The sequence below is a fragment of the Carassius gibelio genome, chromosome A18 (genome assembly GCF_023724105.1).
Source record: "Carassius gibelio isolate Cgi1373 ecotype wild population from Czech Republic chromosome A18, carGib1.2-hapl.c, whole genome shotgun sequence".
NCBI classification, from domain to species: Eukaryota; Metazoa; Chordata; class Actinopteri; order Cypriniformes; family Cyprinidae; genus Carassius; species Carassius gibelio.
In genome coordinates, this window is record NC_068388.1 from 30,616,677 (window position 1) to 30,643,242 (window position 26,566).

At 36.3% G+C, this 26,566-nt stretch overlaps 4 protein-coding genes and 1 long non-coding RNA gene across 7 annotated transcripts; 2 read left to right on the forward strand and 3 right to left on the reverse strand.

Moving 5' to 3' along the window:
* The first annotated feature begins 8 nt into the window (after window positions 1–8).
* LOC127934294 (uncharacterized) lies at window positions 9–1,960 on the forward strand. Its single transcript, XR_008147742.1, has 2 exons — window positions 9–409; window positions 995–1,960. It is a non-coding gene; the product is annotated as an uncharacterized LOC127934294 (long non-coding RNA).
* Window positions 1,961–2,298: 338 nt separating this feature from the next.
* LOC127934292 (protein phosphatase 1 regulatory subunit 3E-like) lies at window positions 2,299–7,309 on the reverse strand. Its single transcript, XM_052531571.1, has one exon. It carries the CDS (start codon window positions 7,164–7,166, stop codon window positions 6,243–6,245), a length of 924 nt encoding a protein of 307 aa, XP_052387531.1. The 5' UTR covers window positions 7,167–7,309; the 3' UTR covers window positions 2,299–6,242.
* Window positions 7,041–11,945, forward strand: LOC127934293 (uncharacterized). 3 transcript variants are annotated; one of them, XM_052531573.1, is made up of 3 exons: window positions 7,041–7,172; window positions 8,467–8,683; window positions 11,189–11,945. In XM_052531573.1, exons 2-3 carry the CDS (start codon window positions 8,489–8,491, stop codon window positions 11,819–11,821), a joined length of 828 nt encoding a protein of 275 aa, XP_052387533.1. In that variant the 5' UTR covers window positions 7,041–7,172; window positions 8,467–8,488; the 3' UTR covers window positions 11,822–11,945. The 3 variants fall into 3 exon arrangements, with proteins under 3 accessions (XP_052387533.1, XP_052387532.1, XP_052387534.1); XM_052531572.1 differs by lacking the exon at window positions 7,041–7,172 and adding an exon at window positions 7,493–7,774; XM_052531574.1 differs by lacking the exon at window positions 7,041–7,172 and adding an exon at window positions 7,872–8,232.
* A 415-nt stretch (window positions 11,946–12,360) lies between these two features.
* LOC127934291 (ATM interactor-like) lies at window positions 12,361–20,173 on the reverse strand. Its single transcript, XM_052531569.1, has 4 exons — window positions 19,874–20,173; window positions 16,255–16,380; window positions 15,892–16,091; window positions 12,361–15,644 (listed from the first exon to the last, which is right to left on the reverse strand). The coding sequence occupies exons 1-4, from the start codon at window positions 20,087–20,089 to the stop codon at window positions 13,952–13,954; spliced, it is 2,235 nt and encodes a 744-aa protein (XP_052387529.1). The 5' UTR covers window positions 20,090–20,173; the 3' UTR covers window positions 12,361–13,951.
* Window positions 20,174–21,525: 1,352 nt separating this feature from the next.
* LOC127933847 (centromere protein N) lies at window positions 21,526–26,131 on the reverse strand. Its single transcript, XM_052530872.1, has 10 exons — window positions 25,695–26,131; window positions 25,034–25,079; window positions 24,849–24,908; window positions 24,614–24,687; window positions 24,311–24,484; window positions 23,997–24,098; window positions 23,371–23,425; window positions 22,445–22,554; window positions 22,151–22,274; window positions 21,526–22,051 (listed from the first exon to the last, which is right to left on the reverse strand). The coding sequence occupies exons 1-10, from the start codon at window positions 25,863–25,865 to the stop codon at window positions 21,930–21,932; spliced, it is 1,038 nt and encodes a 345-aa protein (XP_052386832.1). The 5' UTR covers window positions 25,866–26,131; the 3' UTR covers window positions 21,526–21,929.
* Window positions 26,132–26,566: the final 435 nt, after the last annotated feature.

The window sequence follows — 26,566 nt, forward strand, 5'->3', positions numbered from 1 at the left end:
CTGTAACACTTGCTAAATGGGAAGTCCTTGACAGTGGTGGGCTTGTTTAAGGCAATGTGACAGGGCTGCCCAAACTTCTCATTTAGTGTGGCCATTTTGTCTGAGTAAGGTATTGGTGACTTCCACATGTTCTCCTCAGATCGGAATGACGCCATAAGAATCAAAGGTGGTTCTTGGCCATGAAAAGTTTAAGGCCCACAATGTAATGTTTTACTCTTGAAAGTAAAATGTGTTAATAACTGATACCAACTTTGCTAGTTTGTTGTCCACCACTTGATATTCACTGTAGTGTGTGTGTTTCAGGATGGAGTCAAACCAGTCATGGCATTCTCAAAGGGACTTTAGTATTCAGCTAGAAAAAGACGAGGAAAAGTATGAAAGTCTTGTTCTTCACCCAAGCCGACACAAGGTAATACATGTATAAATGAAAGCTTCCAGTCATTGCCCCCATCTATTCTCTTTCAAACCTGCCCTGTCCGTGATAATTGCTAATGTCTTCATTGAAAAGTGCAACTGTTTGTGTGTCATCATTAGTCAGAAAGTGTTTGTCTTTAATACTTAGAATTATAGATTAAGATGAGACTTCATAATTAGTAGGGTTGTTTAGTTATTAAGAATTTGAATCTAATTAATTCTATAATGTGGTGAATAATTAAATTAATTGCAAATGAATCGCTCATCAAATTGGGCTAAGAAATGACCCACAAAAGTAAATTTGAATGCGTCAATAATTTGAATGCATTATTTAATCAAACGCATTAAATTGACAGCCCTAATTATGAGTAATCACTGCAGAAATCCAGGTAATTCCAAAGGGTTCACAAACTTTTTCTTGCAACTGTAATTCCTAAATATAAATCTACAGCGACTTTCACATTTATGCTTACAAGTAAACTCATGTGCGGTAGTAATGCTCAGTATCAGTTTTGAGTGTGCCTAAACTGTGATTTGATATTATTGTTATCATTAATATTATTATTATAATTTTTTTTAGGGGAGTGGGGTTCAGTTGTGCCAGCGTTGGCTTAAAGGAAGGAGCATACACTGCTGTTCCAAACTACTGCCATCCCGGGGGAAGTCACGCTACATATTCATGGGCTACCTTCTTATGCTTCATGTGCTGGTTTTCGTGTGCCTCAGTTGGTCCCTTTAGAAAACAATTATCATCAAAATCACATATGCGCAAATAGAAGATCTGCAAAAATAAAATAAAAAATGGTGTGGACGGTGTAAGATAAAGACCCACAGTCAAGGCGCTTCCTCTTACTGTGATGCATTAAATAATGTAGGAGCTTCCCTTTTGTTGCTCACTCAAATGGGGTAAAGCAGAATGGTGAAACTTTTCTGAGACGTCAACTTGATCTGAAATGTACATTCAGTCATACTGGTTTCCATATAGACTTTAACACCAGCATTTATAATAGAGAGACCTTGTGTTATTGGCAGGTACACCATTGACCATTAGAATGTAGATTATCTGATGTAGTTGCTATGCACTGAAATCTTAAGTTTAGTTAAGCAATTGTCTTTGATGAATGTCTCGTTTGTCTGCACTGGAAATTAACATGAGAATGAAAAAATAATTTAATTGTATGTGTACAGAGAGAATATTGAATTAAAGTGCTAATTTTAGAAGTTATCAACAAGCAATCTAAAATTGTGAGAAGCTTTTCGATGAATCTGATTACAATGCAGAAACACTGGAATTAAATCTTGTTTTGGAATTAAAATTGTGGTTTTAGAATTAAAACAAATGCTGGTTTATTCTGAGGGTTAATGGTTTCAGTGGAATTTATTTATATAGTATGAAACTCGCAGAAATGTTTGCTTGCAGAGCCATAAAGTTCTATTATTGTGAAAAGTAGTTACACTACCTGTTGTGCAACACTGTATATTTGTATATGGGGTGTGATATAAGAAAAAGAGCGAATCTTTGGTGAATTAAACTACTGTGACCTACCATGTGTCTGTGTTTCAATATTATATTATTAACAATTTTTAAAGTGTTAAAGTGGTAAGCGAAAATAAGTGCAACTCTTTATTTTACCCTTACTGGAAATAGTTTTTGTCGTTGCTGTATTCTAATGCATAAGATAACAATTCAGGCTTTCGAGAATAATACAAGACGTTGGCCCTATGGTGGGCCAACAGTAAAAGTGTAAATGTGAGACTAGTCCAGTCTCTTGAGATCAATACATCACAAAGAGTCATGTGTAACATTAAACTGTTGAAACTTGTATATGCCATTCAGAAAAAGATGCAGGAGTTTATGAAACTTCAAATGACTACACTTAAACATTTTATATTATAACAGCATTTTATTACCAAACACAGAGAATTGAGGGGTGTACGTTTCCCTATCAATACTCTCTACACAGTGGGTAAAGCTGAAGAACAATGAGATATTACACAGTGAAATTTGATACTGCAAAATACTTTAATTCTTGAACTCAATTATGCTACATTACACCTTCACCATACAGCCTAAATAAAAGTGCAGGATGTCTGTACATGCAAGCAGAGGACAACAGTATTACTATTCCAAAATAAATCGATTAACAACATGACACACTGATACAGTTACAGAACAGAAATATTAAAGACAGGTATTGCATAGGTTCAAACAAACACAGATTGTAATTTGTGAAACAATAGCACATATCAGTTTTTCTTCCACAAAGATCCAACTATTTTAATCCATAAACAGTCACATTACAATAAGAACTTAAAATAGCAAGCCTTTTCCGTCGACTTGCCTTCCAACTGTCCCAAACCCGTAGTTTAAAACAGAAAATGACTAAAGAAGTATAAACCCAGTGAAGAAAAATAAAAATAATGCAAAGATTGGCAATTTAAAGAGGTAAAACTTGTGGATGTTGAAGAAAAGCAGGATGTCCATTTGTGCAAGAGTCATTCAGAAAGTATTCAGACTCCTTTTTTTCATATTTTGTTATGTCGCAGCCTTATGCTAAAATGCTTTAAATATGCCCCAAACCAAACCAGAAAAAAAGGACAAAAAAACTAAATATCACATAAATATATAACAGGATTTGAAGTGTTCAGATGCTTTGCTGTGACACCAGACATTTAGTTTAGGTGCATTCCATTTCTCCGGATCATCTTTTCAATTATTTCATTTTAGCATAAGTCTGTAGCATAACAAAATGTGGCAACAAAATATATAATTATATATAAAATATATAATTATAACAATATATAATATGTAAGGTATCTGAATTCTTTTTGCATGCTGTATAACTTTACAAAGAGTAGTCGCTCTATTCATACTCTTTCATACAAGTTCAGCTTTACAATCATTTGTCATTCAGTAATAGACTATTCAAAGTGCGGCGAAAGACCAAAAAAAGTCTTAAATAAAAGTGCATAATCTTTGAATGATTTCAAAATAATTCGAGGGCACTAATGAAACCTGGATGCATCGGGTGTCGTGATTTTTTATGTTCAACCATCAGCTGTAGCTGTGGTAGTGACGATTATCAGGGCTTTCAGTGGGCTCCATGCGATTTCAACTGAGGAGGAGGGCCCATAGCAACAACCTGAACCGGGGCCTCAGATACCCTAGCAACAGCTGTGACTGTAGCCGAGTACAAGAGGATCAGGAAGTCATTTAATCTTGGCCTGCAACCTGATAGCCCACCTTCAGTGGCAGTAATTCACTATAGTTCTCATGTAGCCCCATCCCTTTTCAACACTAATCTTACAGATTTAGGGACCACTCGTTTTACAATCTTACCAGTCTACTGCCATTTGTTATGACATCCGCTTCAAAAATGACTGTGTTCATAATAACTCTACAAAAAAGTAAATCCACTTCACCAGCTAATTACTTTTTGAAAGCAATGCCATAGAAATACACAGAACTAGAGCTGCAGTTCAGAGACAGCATTCTAAAGATAAACTTAACTACGGAGAAGACTTTAACACATTGTTTCAAGTGTGCTTTTGCCTCTGAATTCAATTGAGATGTACAGGTATGGCTTGAAAAACTTTACTAACCTACATCCATGTTAGATAATTCAAAATAACACTTATAATATCACACAAACCAGACTTAGGTTACACAGTGTAAGGTATATTAAACTGACTTGTCGGAACACTTTCTGTTCTTATGGTTTTAGCATGAAAGCTGATAAGTTCACGTCAATGTAAAAGCTTGTTTTATTAAGGTCTAGGTGTTTTAAAATGTTAATTATCCCTGAAAATACCTACTCATTTGGTTTTGTTAAAAATAGATAAATAAATAATCTTTGATATGTTATCTAATTTAAAGAGAATAAATAGAACAATGGAAGTATATTTATTTTAATATATTTAGTATTAAAATTACTTTATGATGTCTAAGGTTTATTTGATTTGGGTATTTTAGCAAAAAAATGGTCAAGAAGTGTATGTAGACAAAGAAAGCAACTCACAATTACTAATGTAACATTAGTGAACCCCACAGAAACGTCATAAACTCACGTCAATTATTAAATCACAAAATTTTACCTTCTTTTATTTTAGTTTTTCTTTTTATATATATATATATTATTTTACAGAGCCACTTTGGTGTCACGCTGTCATGCTAATTTCAATGTAATTTTACAATCGCTTTTATATAAAAATGTGGGGTGGGTGGGGGGATTTCATACAGTGCATGCATAATCAATATTTTGGTCATATATTTTTACCAAGCACATTTTACCAAATCCAAACCAAATCAATCTTAATAATTACTATTAAGCTGAAGTTTATTAATTTATGTGCTGTCATTGCTGATGGAGGAAGGGTGTGATTTAAATGCATTGAAAAGTCAAAAATTATTAAATGAAATGAACACTGTAAAAATTTAAAATTAAGCATGACCATCATACAATAAAATACCGTACTCAATAATTACATATCAACTATAAATGATTAAATACATGCTTAATAGTGATTATTAAAATGTATTTGGTTTAGATGTAAACAAAATTTTGTTGAATTGGGGATTAAATAAAAATAATTTTCTGAAACAGAAGTTATGAATGACTCTGCTGTCATATTGAAACATTTCAGAGTGATTTTATCAATCAGTTAACGACTGGATTGTGAGAAGCTGGAAACACATCTGCATTTTAAATGTCAGGTGAGCATGTCACGGGACAATCAAACGTGAGGATGAAACGTCAATAAGACCAGTACCATGCATTAAAGGGATAGCCCACCCCCAAAATTACCCTTTTGTTAATGTGTAAAAGATGTAATATTTTTCTTAAAAATGTTTGTGTCCATCTAAACAAACATTTGGGATGACATTAGGGTGTGTGAATGGTGAGAGAATTTTCATTTTTGAGTGGACAATCCCAACTAATATATATTTTAAAACGATTTTTTTTTCTAATTTAAAAGTAAAACACTAAATAGTCGACAGCCTACATGAAAATGTATGCAATATTTACTTGCTGCACATGGATTGCTAAAGCAAGACACCTTGGCGGCTCAGCAAATTCATTTTTGCTCCGTCTCTGTAAGAGCTGCGCAGGTCATCCTTATTCCCCTGATTATTCCCCTGGCCTCAAGAGGCAGTTATTTCAAGACCTGCATGCAGCAGGCAGAGCAGAACTGGTCACAATTTTTCATGGATACAAGGTATAGCCTCTTCTAAAAGGTTTGATTTATTATTGTATCAAAATCTTCCTCAGAGGTAATGTTAGCCGAAACCCTTAGCTACAAACTTACGTAAAACAAGCACAAGTGATGCTGATGCACAACCGACGAGTAACAGGCTCACCGTGGATTATGTAATTATTACACAATATCCTATTACAGCACATGCGTAAAAACTAAATGTAAACTGGCTTCATTAAAATGGTGCTGCTCATTTTAATGAATGCAGGACAGGGTCTTGTCTCCCATGTACAGCAGCTAAACAATCAAAATCAAGAGAACAATATGCCTAATGTTATATTTGTCAATTAGTGGTTGCCTCTGTGACGTCAATTTAATTTCCTATTCTCTACCATTGGTTACGCAATGACAAGAACACAGACAACGGTGTTACATTTACGAATATGTGGTATGCTACATACGTTTTTCATGGAAGGTCAGTAGTTCCTTCATGGTACAATGCTGGAGAGATTCCTAATCCTACTATGGCGAAACCTTGACTAATGATTATTACTTAGCCAATCCGTCAATGGAAGTCACGAAATTAATATTCATGAGCAAGCTTCGTCGTAGCAGAACGGCTGATGCTCGCACTAAATAAAATGGATCCATCCGTTCTCCCATTCCCTTGGAGGAGAAATTTTAAATCTGTGTCGCCTTACTCTGTAGTTATTCCCATTGTTGTTGTCCCAAAATTCACCTCCCTCGACACAGTACTTGATGGCAAACTGCAGTGTTCCGCCAAACTCCAGAAAGGTCGGAGTGATGATTTTGAAGCTAAACTTGTCAGTCTGACCGTCGCTGGAATGGGGGACGTAGGACGCAAGTATATCCATGAATGTCGTCCAGTTATTTAAGGTGTACCTCAGATAGACCCTTTTTTCGAAAGCCAAGTTGAGAACCCGCGCGGTCCCCGAGAGGCTGCACTCATCAGCCTGTACAGACTCCAGTAAAACCTTCGCAGCTATAACTCTGTCAAGGAAGTCCGGCAGGGATCCTGGATTTGTGAAGAGCAGCTCCATAAACACGGACTGGCTTGATGTGTTGGACTTGTCGAAATTGTTCAAGTGGAGCGCTCTGGCTTTCTTGAATTTATCAATAATGCGGTCTGGTACCTCAGGCATAACCGTGTCATCAAAGTGTTTGATAGAAATCAGGTCCAGGCCCAGAGAGTCTGCAAAACGTACCCTTTTTTGATTGCTTGGGCTCTGGGTTCGTGCGATCTCTAATTTGGCTCTTTCAGCCGATGTGGGGAGAGACTTGCACCTGCGGCGCAGGGTCGGGCTACACGGGGGCTTCGTGAATGACTCCCTTCCTCTCGGTTTTTCATTCACTACGCTGGTTTCTAACGATTCGCAGTCTCCATTCTTGCTTTCCTCTCCCTCCATCTCTTCTTCTCCGTCCTCCAGGTTTTGCTCTGATGCTGTCAAGCTTCCGAACAGCCCGGCTATACAACTGTAGTTTCTGGGGATGCAGTTCTTGGGAGGCAGCATTACAACAGCAGCCTCGGCTTCCATAAAACGGTCTGTAAATCCTTTGAATATGTTTCAGTCGAGGTCTGATGTTAAGTGTCCTTCCGCATTTTAGGCTACGGGAAGCTTTGGTTGATGGTACTGCGGATATCTGAACCAGTCTTTGCCGAGATGCTGCCTCCGACTGAAATCTACTATGGCAAAGCTTTAGGTCATGAATATTTATAAGGTCAAGCCGACGCTTCTTGCAAACCTTCCTCAATCGCGAGGTCAAGAAACGTAATTAATATTCATAAGCCAAAGTGAGAAGTTAATTCGTCAGCTTACTATCGCTCATATCAACGGCTCTACTAACGTCTACCTTTCAGCCAATCAACTGAACCTGAACGGCGCGTCTTAATAATGAATATTCACGAGCCCATCCGTCACAACACTTGAATTCTCTTGTCAGTTAAGACACACCCCCTTTGCTACAAGCAGTCCGTGCGCTGGATCACGTCTCACAGTAGATGAAACACCGCAATAACAGTTCACAATAAAAGGACTGTCTTAAAAAAATAAGAAGAAAGAAAATACAAGAAAACCGTTTTGATAGCCTACATGTTATTAATAATATGCCTGTATGACCTGCCCACCGGTTTGCATTCCGCAAGGTAAAGTTATTTTCGACAAAATTAAGATAATAAATTTTGAAATACGTAAATAAATAATCATGCTGTTATATTAAGCGTCTCGTGAATGCCTAAAATGGAAAGATCATAAGTAAATTAACAAAACTACATTACAAGCTATAATTAATTATAAGACTGCTAAGAGTTTTTTTTGAAGACTTTTTAAAAATATATATATTTATTAACACTAAACTACCCTACAGATTACAACAAGTGAACAAAAACAACCATTAGATTAACCGACATTACGCCTTGTCTTTTTCCACTACGTCATTATCTCCCTCGGTTATCATGACAACCAGGACCCTAAACACCTGTTCACACAGTTTACTTCACAGAAATGCAATACCAGTGTATGCATTTATACAATTGTTTTTATTTTGTATTTTTTTATTGTACAACAGTACCACATTTAAGATGTTGGTGTTGTCAAAATTAACGTAAGTTGACCGTTGTTTTTAGTTGACATGTTATTGCATGTTTATTCTTATGATACATGTATTTACGAATTCGTTTGCTATGTTTCAGTCTTTCAGTAGGCTAGTTCATAATAGGGTGTCATACGAAAGAGCTTTTCCTTATGTATAGACGTGAACTGACAACTTAAGAGCTAACTTGTGAGACACAAAATTATCTTTACTCAAATCTCTTTTGTTGTTGCTGCTGTGTTTCAGGCTGTGACTGAAGCAGTCCGGGATGAATAGCACTGAAGTCTGTGCATCAGAAGATGCTGATGCTGAGAAACAGCATACGAATATTTACAGCACACAAAGGAACACAAAGTCTTCGGGCAGACAGTATGTGAATGTGTTGTTGGATCTCAGCGAAGAGGATTGTAGCAGGGAATACAACATACATCTGCTTCAGAGCCGCACTATCTGGGAAGACGCTGTGAGTCAAATGAACAGGACCGAACCAGATTGTAGATGGCAAGAGTAATGTCCTTTATCATGTTCTTTATCTAAAAACACAATCAATAAAAAAAGAAGTTATTCTGACAGTGTTTTCTGCTGATCTAACTGATCTATCTTTTGACATTGCTGTATGTATATCAGTCTTTGTCCATCTTTGTACATTAGTTTGGGAATTAAATAAATGTACTATTATTATTATTATTAACCACTGATCTAAATAATAAATCATTACTTAAATCATTTATATATTATTTATATAGATCAGTGTTACACTGTAAAAATGTTACAATGTCGTGATAACATGTTTTTACATTTCTCATCAAAATAAGTTAAGCAATTCTCAACTTTTTCAGATAAGTTAGATTCAACTCATATTTTTATGGAGCCAAAAGAGTCTCAATAAAGATAAATGCACACACTACATTCACATATGCACACACAGGATTCATACATGCACACACATGATTCATAAATACACACACAGGATACACAAATGTGCACAAAATTTACAAATGCACACACACAAATTTAAAAAGCACAGAAGATTCACAAATGCATACAAAATTCAGAAATACACACACAATTCAGAAATGCAAACAACATTTACAAATGCACTCAAGATTCACAAATACACAGAACAAGATTCAGAAATGTATTTCTGATGCACACACACATATATCTTGATTTACAAACTGCTTGCGGTCTGTGAACTTCACTGCATTTGTGTGACACACAAATTGCCTTGACACACAAATGCATGGGATGATCAGCAACCAATCAGATGTCTCCCTTCTTTTAGCCATTTACAAGAACGCACTCCACGTGGTTGTTTACTTATAAGCCAATCACATGAGTCCGTTCACACAGCGCGATATGCCTGTGGTGCGGCATATTATAGCCTACTTATTTATGAAATTGTATGGAAATACAGATGTTTAGATTATAATTCAGGTTTATTTTTTATTATTTTTTTACAAAATATAAATTTAAAAATGTCTGAATACATATAGCCCAGACTGTGACTGCAGAAAAAAAGTTAACCATGGATTCATAAATTTGCAATAGGCAATTATTTCATTTTATTGAAATATTTTAATGAAAGTAAAAAATAAAAAAAAAACAATTACACATTTTTAATATTTTAAATATATCTAAATATTATTTTGGATGCAATATAGAAGTCACTTTAATTATAATATTCGGTCCCTACATGAAGAGAGAGTCAGTGGTCAGCTGTGAGAGGAAAGTGACTCTCCGGCTGCGAAAAGTGGGTGTCCGGCTGTCTGAGGAAAGGGAATCGTTTGCTCAACTTGGCTGGGTGAGGAAAGTGAATCGTTCGCTGAGGAAAGCGAGTCGCTCACTGCGTGACTCGTGAGGAAAGTGAGTCGTTCGCTGCGTGAGGAAAGTGAGTCGTTCGCTGCGAGAGGAAAGTGACTCTCCGGCTGCGGAAAGTGAGTCTCCTGCTGCGCAAACTGGGTGTCCGGCTGCGCAAAGTGAGTCGCCGGCTGCGTGAGGTAAGTGAGTCGTTCGCTAAGGAAAGTGAGTCGTTCGCTGCGTGAGGAAAGTGAATCGTTCGCTGAGGAATGTGAATCGTTCGCTGATTGAGGAAAGTGAGTTGTTCGCAGTTTGTAAATCAAGATATATGTGTTTGTGCATCAGAAATACATTTCTGAATCTTGTCCTGTGCATTTGTGAATCTTGAGTGCATTTGTAAATGTTGTTTGCATTTCTGAATTGTGTGGGCATTTCTGAATTTTGTGTGCATTTCTGAATTTTGTAAGCATTTGTGAATCTTCTGTGCTTTTTAAATTTTGTGTGTGCATTTGTGTATCCTGTGTGTGCATGTATGAATCCTATGTGTGCATATGTGATTGTAGTGTGTGCATTTATCTTTATTGATAATCTTTTGGCTCCATATATTTTTAAGTAAATTTTTTAAGGCAGCAACTTTATTTTTTTTTAACCCTATACTAAATGATGAATGAGGAACACGCAAATAATTACAAATGGGTTTTAATTTGAGCCCAAACAAAAGAGAAGCCATTTGTAATTATTTGATTGTGTTCCTCATTCATGTTCCAAGGTCCTTCATAACTCTCACTATATTGGTAGCACAACTCTGTTTTGGTAGCATCAGTGTATCAGTTGAATTTCTTAACATTGTTCCAGATTATACATTTTATAATTGAATCTTTTTTTATGATTGTAATTATTTTCATTTATTATTTCTTGCTTGTATATCCATAATGTTATATATATAACACTAATTTAAAACTTCATAAAGTCAATAAATGCAACTGTGCTGTAACTGTGCAGCACTGAACAGTCTATAAATACATTGTGTCTGTAAAGGCAGTGTAAACTTTGTGTTACGCATATGCATATGCATTCCAGATGAAGCTTCTGTAGTGTTCTCACGGTGTAAAGATTACATTTGTTAATAACTTAAATGTAAAACTCAAAGGATGCATTTTTTTAACAGGTTGTAGGTTGGGGAAGATTTCCTCCTCTTGGTGCATTTCTTCAGCTTCCAAGAAAGGGGAAAAAACTCAAACAAGACACAATAGACTCTCACTGTCTCCTCTGTGCGGATCTTAATCTTTCTGATCTGCCCATCTACTGCTCAGCTGGAAATGCTCTGCAAACGTTCAGAAAGACTGCCCCAACACTTCTGGATCTGGTAAAGGAAACAAACAGTTCCTCTTCAGATGAACTATACTCTTTCAGCTCATCTCTGCAAAATATGTCAGAGCCATTAATCAACAAATTGCTGTCTGGAGATGAACAGTGTAAGCAAAACAAATCACCATCATTCTGCCATTACCATATAAAACCGTGTCAGATTCAGAGGGAAAATAGAGTTGATCTTAGCATCAGAAGCTTTAGTGTGTTGCCGCCTGTCAAAGAGTCCAGAAACCAGAGGAACTACAGTCTTTTTAAAAGGGTGGAGCCAACAGATTGCCACCCAGCAGAAGTTGTGACCAAGGCCATGATGCCCGTTGCTGCCGGTGCTGTGACTGATGGTAAAATATTGAGTGTCAATGATGACACAGGAAATGTCTTCAAGGCCCTCGTAGACTTTATCCCAGAGGAGAATGGCTACAGGTTAAAATGACCTCCCAGTACAAAGCATTGGCTGTCCCAGGTCAAGAATCACACTGTTTGAGACTCACACTCCTGTGTACTTGAAAATGTGTGCTACGTGAAAATGACTATGCAATATAAAGGGATGAAGATAATTTTTTTTTCTTTTTTCTGAAATTAGGATTCAATTACTCAGAAGCCATGTTATTTCACTATGCATGTTCAGCGATCAAAGAAGCTACAATCACTTTCCAACAATGAACCTGATTAGCTGAATTCAGGTGTAGTTGATCCTTTACAAATATACAACTGAATAGTACTTTATATCACGTGCCATTTGTATGTATATGGCTTTGAATAATAATCAGAGACAAAAATGCAGCCTTCCGTGGTCGACAACAGTATTATTTTGGTTCCATCAAATTTTTCACAACTTGAGAATGTTCTACAAAGCTCCGTACAGCTAGATTTGACAAAATTAACCCAATTTAGAGCACAGTCGTTTGCAGACACTAATATTTGCTCAGGAGAATAGCAGAGAATAGAAGAAAATAAAACCCATTTTTTTTCTTCTGTGGTTTATTTTCCAGTTTCATGTGCATCAGCATAGCCAAAACAGAACATAGCCCAATTATACACATGGCAGCCTCTAAAGAACAAAAATAATAATCATTTTATCATTATTATACTCAGTTATAAATTATGTCCTACACTAAGTTAAATAAGACACATGTTGAAAAACAAAAAGTAACAAAAGTTATTCTTGCCACAAAAATATGCATGCACTCTTTACAGCGAAAAACTTGAGCTTAGCTGGACACTTTCAAGTTTACGATCACAACAGTTTAAACTATGACATCATCGCCTACAGAATATTAACTTGTACATTTGCAGTATTTATTCCAAGATCCTAATATCATGAATGCTAGAATTCCTAGTGTTTGGCATAAAAATACTAAAGCTCTTTTGCGGTAATGTTAAGAAGCAGCCATTGTGACGTCAATAAAGGGAACAGACACTGCGTCGCTTACATTCTACTTGTGGAAATTCCACTATATACATTAAGTACAGGAGTACAAATAAATTGGACATTTCACAAAAAAAGAAAATGAAAAAAATTAGAAGCATATCCCACTTACACACACACGCACACACACAATGCTGAATAAAAAAAAAGCTATGGTTGCCTTTTATATTTAGTGTACTAAGGCCAAAGAGTAGTGAATTTTGACACACAAAGTTGAAACGTTCATAAGAACCAAAAACAAATATGTATGAATAAAGAAAACGGGAATAAAGAAAATGAAAACACAAAGATCAGCATTTTTACATCTCCATTAAGCAGCACTGTTTCATTATCTCAATCGAAAGCATATTAACACTTGAATTAAGGCATCAACAAAAAGGTTTATACACTATGTGTAAACTTTTAACTGAAATCATAAGGAGGGAGGAACATATTCCACGAAAACAGATACTTGCTTTCAAAGAAATATTAAAGGTTTTGTTTAACAGTAAACATTTGTGGTTTGCGTATCTGAATCTACTCACAGTACAGAACGCAAACCACAGTAAACAAGAGCAAATCCGCATCTCAGTTTTGAAGGAAATGCGATGTCTGAAACATGCATAAGATGCAAATTCAACTGATTTAGGATGTAACGATTATATTATCATGCCATAACAGTCAGCAAGAAATATTTGCATGAATTCTGTAATGAATCAAGACCTAAATATTCTCACAGTGGCTATTTAGATGCGTCTAGGTCATTGCACTATTAAATGTAACATGCATTTGTTTATACCACAAAGCAAACAAAAAGCTCAAGGTTAAAAAAAAACAGCATGTACAAAAACAAAATACTTTTAGGACTAACAATATATGTTGAACATTAATAGTGAGGTGATAAAGTGCTGCAAAAGTATATTAATACATCCTTAGACTTGGGCATATATGCAATGCCTTATTGTGGACGACTTGTGTCTAAAAACTAAATTCTTGAGCTCTAAATGGTTGGTATGGACTGTTTTGTTCTGCCACCCTTGCTGGAAAGATACTAGGTATGACTCCTTCATTATCTGAGCTAAATCAGCCAAATCACCTTTGATGGAGCCTTCAGCTCTTGGCTTTCCCATAGTGTCAAAATAGTGAGACGAGTTCCTAACACGTTTGGGTTTCCACCGAGCTAAAGTGAGACTCCATGTTCCAGGCCAAGTCAGCTGAAAGGAAGTCATCCACTGCTGTTTGGGTCTCATTGCTAGTGTGGAAGAGGTGGCCAAGGCTCTGAAAGGAACTAGATACAGTCTGGGTTTCAGCACTGCTGAGCCTCACCTGCCCATCATGGGAGCATGGCAGAGAAAGTGGAGCAGGCCTGACATCAGTCTGTGTTTCTGTGTCTGAGGACTCGGTGCTCATGCTGAAACTAGACTGTCTGAGGATACTGCCAAGGGGCATGTGCCCACCTGTGTCTAGCAGGAAGTTGAGGTCTGTCTGGGTCTGAGTGTCAAACATCTCAAGCTCCAGATCACTTGGTTGCACCCTTGTTCCAACGTCACCGTTGTGCCCATTACCAAGGTTGTCGAAGAGCAGGAAGTCAGTCTGTGTCTCAATATCTAGGAGTTCCAATGTTGCTGTGTTCAGACTGTTCAAAGCACTTTCTTCCGTCTGTGTCTGAATGTGTGTCGCATTAAGGAACTCTTCAAAGTCAAAGTCAATGCCAGTGTGATGCGGTTCATGCGTAGCAGGTAAACCGGAGGGACAGCCTGAAGCTGCCCCGGTCATGCTGTCAGAAAGTATATTTTCAAGGTCACGAAAGAGTATCATGGTTTGTGTCTGGTTGTCTGCTACTGTGTTTTGATGCAAAATGTCAGTCTGGGCCCCAAAACACATGGATGCAGAAGTCTTGTCCTCAAAAAACCCAGCTCCAGTGCTGGTCAGATGATCTTCTAGACCACTAGCTCTGAAATGTGCATCAGCCACTGCAGTCTGAGTGGAGACACTCAGAGTATCAGAATCGAAAAGATTTGTGCACATTGCTTGGTCCATTTGGCTTTCATCCCCTGGGGCTGTAGAACAGCTTGTTTGTGTTTCTCGGGTCACATTAAAGGAAGAGAAGCTGAAAACATCTGTCTGTGCTCCAATGGAAAACGTGGCTTTGAATCGCGAGGGTTGCGTCTGGGATTGCACATTGACAGGCAGCTGAATCTGAGCGTTTACACTGATGTCTGTCTGAGAACAAGAGGACACTGAGGCCTCACAGCAGTGGGAAGCAGTCAATGGTCCAGCATCCATCCCTTTGTTGAGGTATCTTAAGTCAGTTTGAATGTTTGTTGAAGTGCTTTTGTTTCTGGATCCAAGATCCACTGGATCTCCCACAGAGTCTTGATTCTCAAGATTGACCTGTACCCCTGTGCTATTTGTTTCTGGGCCTGATGTATGCACAGGAAAGGACTCTTTGAATGTCTTATTGTTCACATCAGGCACCACTGTGCTGACTGACGGTGCCAAAATATGCACAGTGCTTATAGACCCTTGCGCATCCACAGACAAGACCAACGACCTCAAGGCACTACTTTCCGCAGAGGGGAGGAGAACAGGCAGGTGGGTGAACTGCATAATAGGAAAGTTGACTAGGGCCACTTTGGGCTTCAGGAGAAGGAGTTTCTGGGTGTTTCTAGGGTGGTCTATTTTGTGTTGTGCTGTGTCTGAGGCTCCCGAGAATAGTATGTTGGGGACTACTCCTTCACTGAGCTTTTTCATACAGTCTGGAATTTCATTTATTAGTTCATCCGACATCAAATTTGTTGCACTGCTTGACAATCTTTCCATTTTCCTCTTCTTCACTGGTGGATACCTAGAAGACACTGCATTTTAATAAGATGCACAGTATGATCAACAACCTTACACTGGGATATACGTTAAAAATGACGGACGGAATGGCTGTCCTGAGCCACATATTATCCTAGGTCAGATAAGCTATCTATTTGAATGAAGATATATTAGTATTATGATTTATGCAAGCCAAGGTTGAAATCACACCACGCTCTTTTTTATGATTTCCTATTCTAAAATTTTAACTCTTAGCCAGTTAAAATGAGTACCTGTGCTCTTTGGGAAGCTCGTGGCCTGTTCTGTAGATATGAGAGAGCAGTGCTGCTCTACTGGCATAAGGACACCCACATGTACAGCTGTATGTCCTCCCACAATCCTCAGCATGTCTCCGCAGGTCCCACTCGGTGCTGTAGCCATTACTGCACTTCAAACACTTGTGCTTCTTTTCTGCATGCATCTTCATAAAGTGCTACACCATTAGTAAGATTAGGAAACATGTTAGTCAGCAGCTCTTTTTCCGAGCAGGACATAAATTATATATCAATTTCCAAAAGAGAATACAATATTTAGTGCCAGTTTACCAAAGGTAAAGTACAATAACATCACAGAAAACCCCAGACAATGACAGGTACCTGTTTAACAAGCGAAAACTGAGAAAAGGGTCTGTTTGATCCTCTTGGGCAGCCTTCTATTGGGCAACAGTAGAGCTTTTGTGATTCCTTGATGTCCTTTCTAATTGTGGGGTTGACCAGACCCTCCTGAAATCAAAAGAAATATAGAAAGAAACAACTTTAAAAGTTGACAATGAAGCAACAATAATATTGCTTCTTGTTCAAGTAGCTAGAGAACATGGAGAAGAATAGCAAGCCAAGCAGTATCTTATTTACTATTCATGGAACCAAGGTTACATAATCCGAGACGTTCCCCTTCATAGGAAACAGACTTTCGAAATAGGAGATACATGCTTCTGAAAAGCCATCGGATTGACCCTGAGGAGAATAATCCACTCAGTGTGGGTCACTGAACAAAATGAAATTCAAATAAGCACAGGCAGATAAATTGTGTGCCTGAGGAAGAAAAATCGAAGTTGTGATGGCATGAGCACATCATTTTGAGGCATTAGTGACGTGATGCTTCGGTGGTCAGTATTAGCACCATGCCACCATCATTTCATTTTCATCACATTTTGGTCTGTGATTCATAAAAAGTGATCATATTCTATTTTATTTTTCCTGCAGAAGACATGAAAACATATGTAAGTAAATACAGCATGAAAGTGAGTAATAATGAAAAAAATTATCATTATCGGATGAACTATTCCTTTAATGCTTTTCAGTCTGAATGGTAAGGTTGGATTTTATGTGTTTTTTCATCAACAAGTTGCAATAAGAACAACAACAGTACAATGCTTTCCCATACTGAACAGCAAATAGACACCAGGGTTCTCTATTGCTTGTGTTTATTCACAGAGGAATGCAATAAAATAATGATTACGTGTGAAAAAGAATGCATGAAATTAGCAAAGCCTCCCAACCCTGAGGTTTAAGAACATTCTGGTCCTTCCTCCTCGGTGCCACAAAGACTGCAGGAATCAGAATTCATGCCTGGCAAACAGCCCTGGCTCGTTCTGTGCTGCAAACTGGGTTACATCACTCAGGCTTTCAGCCTGTGAAGCAGGTCTCATTCAATATAATGTCAATCCTGCTATGAGCTGGCAAAAAAAGGTTGATAATGAGATGCTTAACATCCCCAGAATAGCTCTAACTGTGTGGTTTCTCTTTATATTATAACACATGCAGTCAAATACAATAATTTCAGATATATTTCTCATTTGGGTTTGTAATGATTAATTTTCTTTAACTAACTAAAAGTTCAAAGTCATTATTGTATTGCATGTTTTATACAGTGGTCGAATTGTATATAAAAAAATAATAATTCAGGGTGGATGGTGTGGTCATTTTAAATGATTAAAAAATTTGTCTAAAAAGGTTTTTATTTTATGAAAATGTATTATTAGGGTTTTTTTCAGGGCCTGAAATGGAATAATTTGGGTCAATACTATTAATTAAACAAGATTTTGCTGAATGTGTTTTAGTGCTGGCACCAAGGCTTGTTTAGGGCTGTCATGGATAAATAAAGATGGCAATAAAACCGCACATAGGTGGCATCAAATCCCTGTTTTAATAAATGATTTACTGAATCATACAAATCAAATGATTCATTCAAAACGGCTGATTCAATTAGAAATTAAACAAGTGAATAGACTGTTGAATCACTGGCACACGTGATTCGTTCAAAAACAGATTCATTAAAGGAATGAAACACACCTGTGGTTCCCAAAGTGGGTGCCGTGACAACTGGCTGGTGGTGCCGCAGAATCTGAGATTTTTCCCAATTAAAACAAACTAAAATACTATAATACCATATAATAATAATCAAAACACCAACAACTGATCATGTCCACATGAAAATAAGCAAAAAAACACTGATATATTCATACTTATTTGAAGTTTAATGTAGGCTAGCCTATTTAACATCAATTGGACTGTTCTCAGGAGATAATCGCCCGCTCTGCCCTTTGTACAGGTCATTTTTATATCTCACGCAGTGATTGACAAGACACAAAATTCATTTTAGAAAAGGTGTTGATGGTTTTACCCGTGTGAAGCAACAACACTAGTTAAGTCACGCCCCCACCGTATAGTTTTGATTTTATAGTAGGTTCCGAATAAACATCATTTTGTTCACTAAAATGAAAACTGAACGTGGCTGCTCAATGCAGCATGCCAACCGACAGTCGCTTCACATACCAGATTCCATTTAACATGTGAGGAGAAGCGACAAGACGATGACAGAAGAGTTTCAAAATGATATGCAAATATTATTATTTTTTTAAACCCTGTTGACATCTGCCATGTATCCAAGGTGATATTGCAAGTTTTTTTAAACATTTGTTTCTTATTTATTTGGTTCCACAGTGTTTGCGGATTTAAATTGATTTAAACTGTGTATTTTTAGTTTATTTTACATCAAATATGCCATGTCTCCATTCTTTCATAGCGTTTCTTATTTATTTGGTTCCACAGTGTTTACTGATCTTCAGTTTTGTATAGGCTTCCTAAACTTTGTGTAATTTGTTGTTATAAAGTCAGGTTTGTACAAATCAAATGAGGAACACAATTTTACAACATTTATTTGAAATGATAAGAACTTTTTATAATTTGAAGAGTTAAATGTTGATCTTTAATTGTGTTTTACAGTAAATGGTTCAAATCAGTCTGTTGATGTCTCATCCAGTTGTAAAAGACAGATGGTCTTTGGACAGATTTTTTAATAGGTTGCTTCTCATATATTGTCTGTTGTGATACATTCATAATAAATTAATGCTGCTGTTTATGCTTCATATGATGTTTGTTGATCTGGATTTCATTTCATATATGCATGTACACATGCATTTTTATGAGATGGGGTGCCATGAAAAAATAAAATAAAATAAAATAAAACCCTACTAAGGGGTGCCATGCTTTCAAAAAGTTTAGGAACCACTGCTTTGATTCACAGGGAACACATGTTAGGTAAAAAATGTGGAATGCACTAAGTCGCTATGGATAAAAGCGTCTGCTAAATGCACAAATTTAATTTAATTTTTAATTTCTGTTGTCTTCTTTAAAGAACTTCAAAAGTTACAGAACAGAACCTGATTGGCCAATCGCCGTTGATTAGTTAATGAATTACAAATTATCAAGTAGAGAAATGTAACATTTAATTTGAATAATAAATTTGACATAATACACAACATTTTTAATCTAAAGGGGGTGCTTCGGGGGATGCTATTTGTCTTTTTTTTCACCAGGGGGATTCCACCCCCCTGGTTAATCTAGTGCATGTTATATAGCTATGTTTAGAGTAACGTATGTAATTGTGTTAGCAAGTGCAAGGTTGGGGGTTCGAATCCCAGGGAACACATGTTAGGAGAAAATTGTTAGCCTGAATGCAATGTAAGTCGCTTTGGATAAACGCGTCTGCTAAATGCATAAATGTAATGTAATTTAATTTAATTTATTTTAATATCAAACACACACACAAAGTAATTCTCATCAGTCAGAATCAGAAAACAAGATTATAAAGGCAAAATAGATTGGAAAAGAGTCAAGAAAATAGTGAAATAAGACTAAAAATTAAGCAGATCAAAAGTGAAAAACATAAAAAACTTAAAATAGCATGTATCTTGGTTTTAATATAATGTTGTACCTTGATTCTGTGGGACTTGACCAGATGCATGTTGAGTGCTGGAGTGTTAGGCAGAATCTTCCCGCATCCTTCCACCGTACAGAGGATGTTGGTCCGCACTTCTTTGGTGAGCTCTGTTATGGAGGGTTTAACAATCTCTCTGCCTTGTAAAGGCAGCTTCTCGTTACATTTTTGCCCTTTGTGATGGCTATTACTGTTGATTGTTGACGCAGCCATGATTCAACACGCCACAACGTACACATTCACTTCCGGGACACGTCGCATAGCAACCAACTCACAACGGACAGTCCGCACATTTACTTCCGGAAGACGCATACGCCAAGCATACGCCCACAAGCTGGATGTACGCTATTTGTAAGCGAACGTTCCAAATGTATTTATGTCAAAAATAGTATAGTACAGCAACCAGTGTAGACAGAACAACAAGATATACTTTTATCATCAGGGTTTTTGATGAACAGAAGGATTGAAATATAAATATAAATTAGACCATAAACATGTTCATTATTAGAAATTTTAAATATAATTTTTTGAATATAAATATTTATTAACATCATAAAGGTTATTGTTTTAATGTACATCTTGGTCTTGCACACGCAAGACAGGGAATTAACATTGTTAGGCACATCATAATTACTAACATACCATGAAAGCAAAATTGGAAATGGAATGGATTTTTTAATTGGACAAAGTTATAAACCAGGACAGCACTAAAATAGTAAATATTTTGACAGAGTAGCACTGGCATAGATCAAGCTGGGGCAAAATCAGCTATATTAGAATGATTTCTGAAGGATCACGTGACACTCTAGACTGGGGTAAAGATGCTAAAGATTTAGTTTTGATCACAGGAATAAATATTTTAAATATATTCCAATAGAAAGCAATTATTTTAAATAGTAAACCTATTTCACAATATTACTGCTTTTGTTGTATTTTTGATATTCTTAAAAAAAAAAGCTATATATCTTCTAAAACTAAGGGATATAAGTTACTTTTTTTTTGTTAAGCTATAAATGGAGGTCAATGACACTGGAAGCCTCAAACATTCAGGTTACAGTTGGTAACTTTTGTTTGCTCCTTATGGATCCTTAAAAAATAAAAAAATAAATACTAACCCCAAACTTTTGAACGGATTTTACATTCATTATCATTTCCTTTTCTTTATATTTTATTATATTTTTGATATATTTGGTAAAAAGACTGGGTCCAATATTTATGGTTGGAGATTAAATCTATCAAAACTAAAAAAAAAAAAAAATCAAACTTGACACACATCTTTTCTCTCTTGTACTTGCCATAGAAACAGAAAATGTCGGCATTTAATACTGATATCACAATTTTTGTTTGAATAAAGTTGGTAATTTATTCCTGAATTTAATTTTAAAGTGGCATTTCCCCATAGAGTAGATCATGCAATTAATTTGTGCTGGCTCATAAAAAGCCCAAAAATTCTTCTGATATACAGGTTTACAGTGTATTTTCAACATTATCTTGAAAAGAGCAAAGCAACACTTCAGACAGTGTAAGAGGTTTTCAGATTTAATTTAATTGATACCAAGTTACTAATTGTATTTTAGCCAAAATTATGGTACTGCAAAAGAGTAAGGATTCATGATAAAAAAAATAAAAAATAACAAGTGTAAATCAACTTTGAATTTCCTTTGTCAACATTTATTATAATCCGGTCATGCAATATTATAGGGTTGAACGACGCATGACAGTTGGGTAAAGTTGTTTAAAAGTTAAATGTGATTTCAGAAATACAAAACTTAGTAGGAAAAAAAATATTTTTTTCTATCAAAACCTTTATTTAAAACCAAGCTAAAATGACACTAAAATCATACAGGCTGTATTACCAAGCTTAAATGTAAAAACATTCTCTCCTTGCTGGATCAGTGATCATTACAGAGGTCTCAGACATGTCCTCTTATGATGCTGATAGACTATACACATGGCTACTCTAAAGTGTTTTAGCTGTGGAGGATGCTAAATATATATTCCCATGTATGAATATCCTGGTTGAACTGATATTTCTCTGCAATGTCAGATGTGGTCAGGCTCTCTGTGCTGATGCTTGGCTGGAAACACTAGGGCCTTTGTCTGTGATAACAAAATAATTCCTTCCTCTCTGAGTGATGGCTGACAATAGCGGAGTGACTGGACCTTCAGCCATGCCTGCCAATAGAAAAATAAATACTTTATTAACTGCAGTGAAGCAGAAAACAGTGCTGAGGTTCTGACTGAGAAGCATAGGCAATTTCTGTCATCTCTCACCTGAAGCAACACAGTGACGCAAGGAGTCTAGCAGACTGCTGCTTGAGAACCTGACCACCCCTCTGAAGAACTCCTCTCTGTCACTGAGGGTTTGGTTGCCATTTCCCCTGTACCTTGTCTCAAGCTAAGAGAAAAAAAAGAGGATCCATGTAGTAAAGCCCATTTATAAATGTCAAAAAGTTTGTTTAGGCTATTTGTTGTGGTTAATTGAGATGCAATATGTAATTTTATGTAACAGACTAATGAAATTCAATCTAAAGATGGTTACGTGAGATCAGAGGTTCACACACTCACTCTGTACACTGCTGTTTCTAGCTTTGGTGTAGGACCATGTCCAAACGCCTCACAGGACATCTGATGCCTCATGTCTTCATGACCACTGTGTTCTTTTCCAATACAGGGATCTGTAAAAAAGACCAACAAAACTACATATACCGTATTTTCCGGACAATAAGTCGCACGTTTTTTTCATAGTTTGGCTGGTCCTGCGCCTTATAGTCAGGTGCGACTTATTTATCAAAATTAATTTGACATGACACGAGAGAAATGAACCAAGAGAAAACATTACCGTCTCCAGAAGCGAAAGGGCGCTCTACGCTGCTCAGTGCTCCTGTAATCTACACTGAAAACATAGAGCGCCCTCTCGTGGCTGTAGATGGTAATGTTTTCTCTGGGTGATTGGTTCTAAATAAATGCGACTTATACTCCAATGCGACGTATATATGTTTTTTTCCTCATAATGACGTATTTTTGGACTGATGCCACTTATAGTCCGAAAAATACGGTAGATTATTTAAAGTGAAGTTATTATTTAAAGGATACATCACATCTATTTGCTAACTGCTTTTACAATAGCAAAGCATTGTGATTTATTTAAATACGAATGTTTGCTAATTCAACACAAAGAACAGCGTTCTTCTGAAGATTTATGAAGTTTAATGTGGACAATCTTCTATGAACAATTTTTATTACAGATTTGAAATAGTATTTAAATCTGATTTCTGACTGGAATACTCGATTTTGGTTATAAACTTAAATCAGTGTTTCTGATTTATGCCTGGGCTCATGATCCTGTTAGAAAGTGATTCCTAAAGCTCTCATTGAGAATCAAAACATGCTTTCTGTAGAATCGTATTTCTTTGCGGAAAGAGATTGTTCATATTTATTTATTTTTGATACTTAGGCATGTAAGAAACACAAAAATAAAAACAGGTACATACGAGATGGAAGGGTGTTTCTTTCCTGTAGGATCCTTGAGTGTGCATTTGGAAAAACCTATCAGTAAAATATAAGCGTTAAAAACATTATAAAACAAAATAATAAATAGAATAAGTTTAGTGTTTGTTATGTAAGAAATGTCATTTACTACTATAATAATAATAAAAAATATTTAGAAAACAAAAAAAAAACAATGTAACTCATTCTAATATTCACATTGCAACAATATTTTATCACTCCAATATCTGTCCTCGGTGCATTCTTGACATCGACACCTTCTGTGACTACACAACTGAAAACACATTAGGAAGTGGTCAGGGTATGTACAGTACAGATTGCAGATGGTAGGGTACAAAACAAACGGAAATTATCATCTTTGGTGGATTAAAAGTGTGGCAGTGAATAAGCGGTGTTTTGTAATAGTGAACATGTCTACTACTACAGACGTCGTGGCAGGACAACAAGTGGAAAAAAGGTTTAATTTAAATTTATGTGAGTGCAAAAAAAAATTTATACAAAAATTAAAAACACATACAAATTCCTAAAGCTATTTAAAAACAATGTATAAAATTAAGCAACACATTTGGATTTTCCTGCGAGCTGCCACCTGGAAAGCCCGGTAGGTTACCTGCTGGTAGCGTCTCAGAAGTAACTCCCTCATTCCAGTGAGACTCCTGGTGCTCAGGTGTCCATCCTTTATAGAGCCATGTTTAGTTGCCATTACTAATGCCTATGAATGGAAGTGAACACAGACACAAAAATGTGATGTGGTGGGGGTATCAAGTTGCATCAACATCTGACTAGATGCTAATAAACTTAGTTGAAACAAACTTATATCACACTAAAAGAGATGGCGAAGGAAGCCAATAGGAGATGTGTGTGTATTTTATATATATATATATATATATATATATATATCTATCTATCTCAATCAAAGGTCACCTGACACAGAAATATCTTGTGTTTGGCCATGAGGTTGGATATAAACACATAGGAAGTGTGAAGGTGGTGCACAACATAAGTTGGCTTGAGGTGGTTGGGTTTGCTGAAGTTGTCACCCCAGGCAATCCGAATCCATATAGCCTCATCCTCATGTTTCTTCATCTTAATGGAAATCTTGAAAAGCAGAAGCAAAAGATTTTAGTTAATAGACTGAGTAATGTTATTTTGGAGTTGGATTTGAAAAAGCTAAAAAAGTTGAGTTGGATTTGAAAGCTTAAATGCCGAATGAAGTTGTGCCATTACATGCCGAACGACCCCATGCAAGTGTGCTTTAAACTGCTCTTTGAACTGTGTCAGATCTACACACACTGCATCATCTGTGGAGGAAAAGAAAAGGAACTGCTTCAGACAAGTAGGCCTATTTATTTATATTTAAAAAAGTCAAAACAACCAAACACTCATAGTGTAATAAACTTTGCTCATTGTACATTGCTTCAAATCAATTTAACAATAAAATGCATAAATAAAACACCCATACCCTGTGCTTCAGTAAGCTGACATGCATGCCACACGCCTTGATCAGGGTTTTCTATATGATCTAATGAGAGAGAAAAAAAAGACAAGCTTGGTGAATTAATTCAGGTATGGGGCCTGGTATTATTTATTTTTAAGTTACAATAAACACTTGTAAAAAAAAAAAAAAAAAAAGGCCATTTCACTCACACATCATTTCCAAATTAGTGATCTGCTTCAGGTTAAGACTGTTATCCTGCAATAGAGTGAATGAGAGAGTGACAGAGAGAGAGAGAGTGACAGAGAGAGTGACACAGAGAGAGAGAGAGAGAGAGAGAGAGAGAGAGAGAGAGTGACAGAGAGAGAGAGAGAGAGAGAGATTTTACAATCATTTTATGTCTGTTCTGAAAGGAGTCCTAACTTAAACCCAATTTTATAAAAAAGAAAAATCCACCGTGTTGTGTTACTTGATTACCTATTTTTCATCAGAAATGAATGACAAAATATTGCTCCGCAAATATAGAAGTGTGCTGGTTGGCAATTTACGGTAATATTACCGTTTGATGGACAGCAATTAATCACGTTTCTGATTCTTTAAAACAAAAAGCTTAAGCTTTCATGAAACCTGTCTACTTCTACTGGGTTTGGATTAAGTCACAGGAAACCGACAAACACTGAAATGAAAATAGATTAATTTGAATTTTTTGGGATTCAAACTGTATGGAAATCGGCATAGACATAAATGATTAACACTATACTTACATACATACATACATACATACATACATACATACATATATACATGTATAGTGTTAATCATTTATGTCGATGCGATATATATATAATGATGATAATAATGGATGTATCTTACCTCACAGAAGCTGGCGACAAGTTCCACTATCATCCATTTGGGTCTTGTGTAATCAAGGGCACAGAGCTGATCTGTAGATAAACAATTCCATTTCTTCAAAAGATTTTCTATATTTTTGTTCGGTATTCTCCGGATTACCCGACGTAGAACAGATCTGACTTGTGGGTCCATCGTGCGGGAGATGTTAGTCGTTCAATTTTAACATGGGTTATCGTCACATCTTTCGCATTTTACCATAGACGGTATAAAAACACACGTTCAAAATAAACCGCCAGAAATCTGAACCGGAAGTAAAGCAGATGGGCAATGACATAAAAGTATTTTATGCAACAGAACAAGTGCATTCAAGTCCTACCTAAACGATAGTATTCAAGGTTGAAAGCGAGTTTATTAAGTTTATTTAGTCTGTTCACAGCAGGCGAAGTGAAGCGTTTTGAACCAAAGGTTCATTACTTTACAACACGGTTTTATGTTGTGGCCATCTAGTGGTCATAAAAATAAAACTGATTCTACAACTGATTCTTTGTTTTATTTTATTATATAGAAATAATGGTCATTGTCAAAGTCATTAATTTGTGTCGGTGTGCTGGCACTAAAATAAGTAAAATAAATTAAATAAATGCATGAATTAAATCCTCTACATATTTTAACTCCACATCAGTCATGTTCTTTCATAGGCAAAGTTCATTTCAGCTTAATATATAAATTACAATATTGAAAAAAAAAATGCTAACCCATTATAAAGTAATATAAAGGAAACGGTTCGCGTGGTTTGAACATAGTATAAAAAGGGTTTGAACCAGATCAGTGGTTTGAACAGAGAATGTCTAATATGGCGAGAAGTTTCACTCTCACTACACTTCCGGCTTCTG

Coding starts and splice junctions, on each gene's coding strand:
- LOC127934292 (XM_052531571.1), bottom strand. CDS start 7,166: ATGGAAGCCGAGGCTGCTGTTGTAATGCTGCCTCCCAAGAACTGCATC.
- LOC127934293 (XM_052531573.1), top strand. CDS start 8,489: ATGAATAGCACTGAAGTCTGTGCATCAGAAGATGCTGATGCTGAGAAA. Junction 8,684..11,188: donor GCACTATCTGGGAAGACGCT/GTGAGTCAAATG, acceptor TTTTTTTAACAG/GTTGTAGGTTGGGGAAGATT.
- LOC127934291 (XM_052531569.1), bottom strand. CDS start 20,089: ATGGCTGCGTCAACAATCAACAGTAATAGCCATCACAAAGGGCAAAAA. Junction 16,381..19,873: donor TCAAGTCCCACAGAATCAAG/GTACAACATTAT, acceptor TTTTGATTTCAG/GAGGGTCTGGTCAACCCCAC. Junction 16,092..16,254: donor AGTTTTCGCTTGTTAAACAG/GTACCTGTCATT, acceptor CTAATGGTGTAG/CACTTTATGAAGATGCATGC.
- LOC127933847 (XM_052530872.1), bottom strand. CDS start 25,865: ATGGACCCACAAGTCAGATCTGTTCTACGTCGGGTAATCCGGAGAATA. Junction 24,099..24,310: donor ACAAGATATTTCTGTGTCAG/GTGACCTTTGAT, acceptor TTCCATTCATAG/GCATTAGTAATGGCAACTAA. Junction 23,426..23,996: donor TTCTGAGACGCTACCAGCAG/GTAACCTACCGG, acceptor TTTTACTGATAG/GTTTTTCCAAATGCACACTC.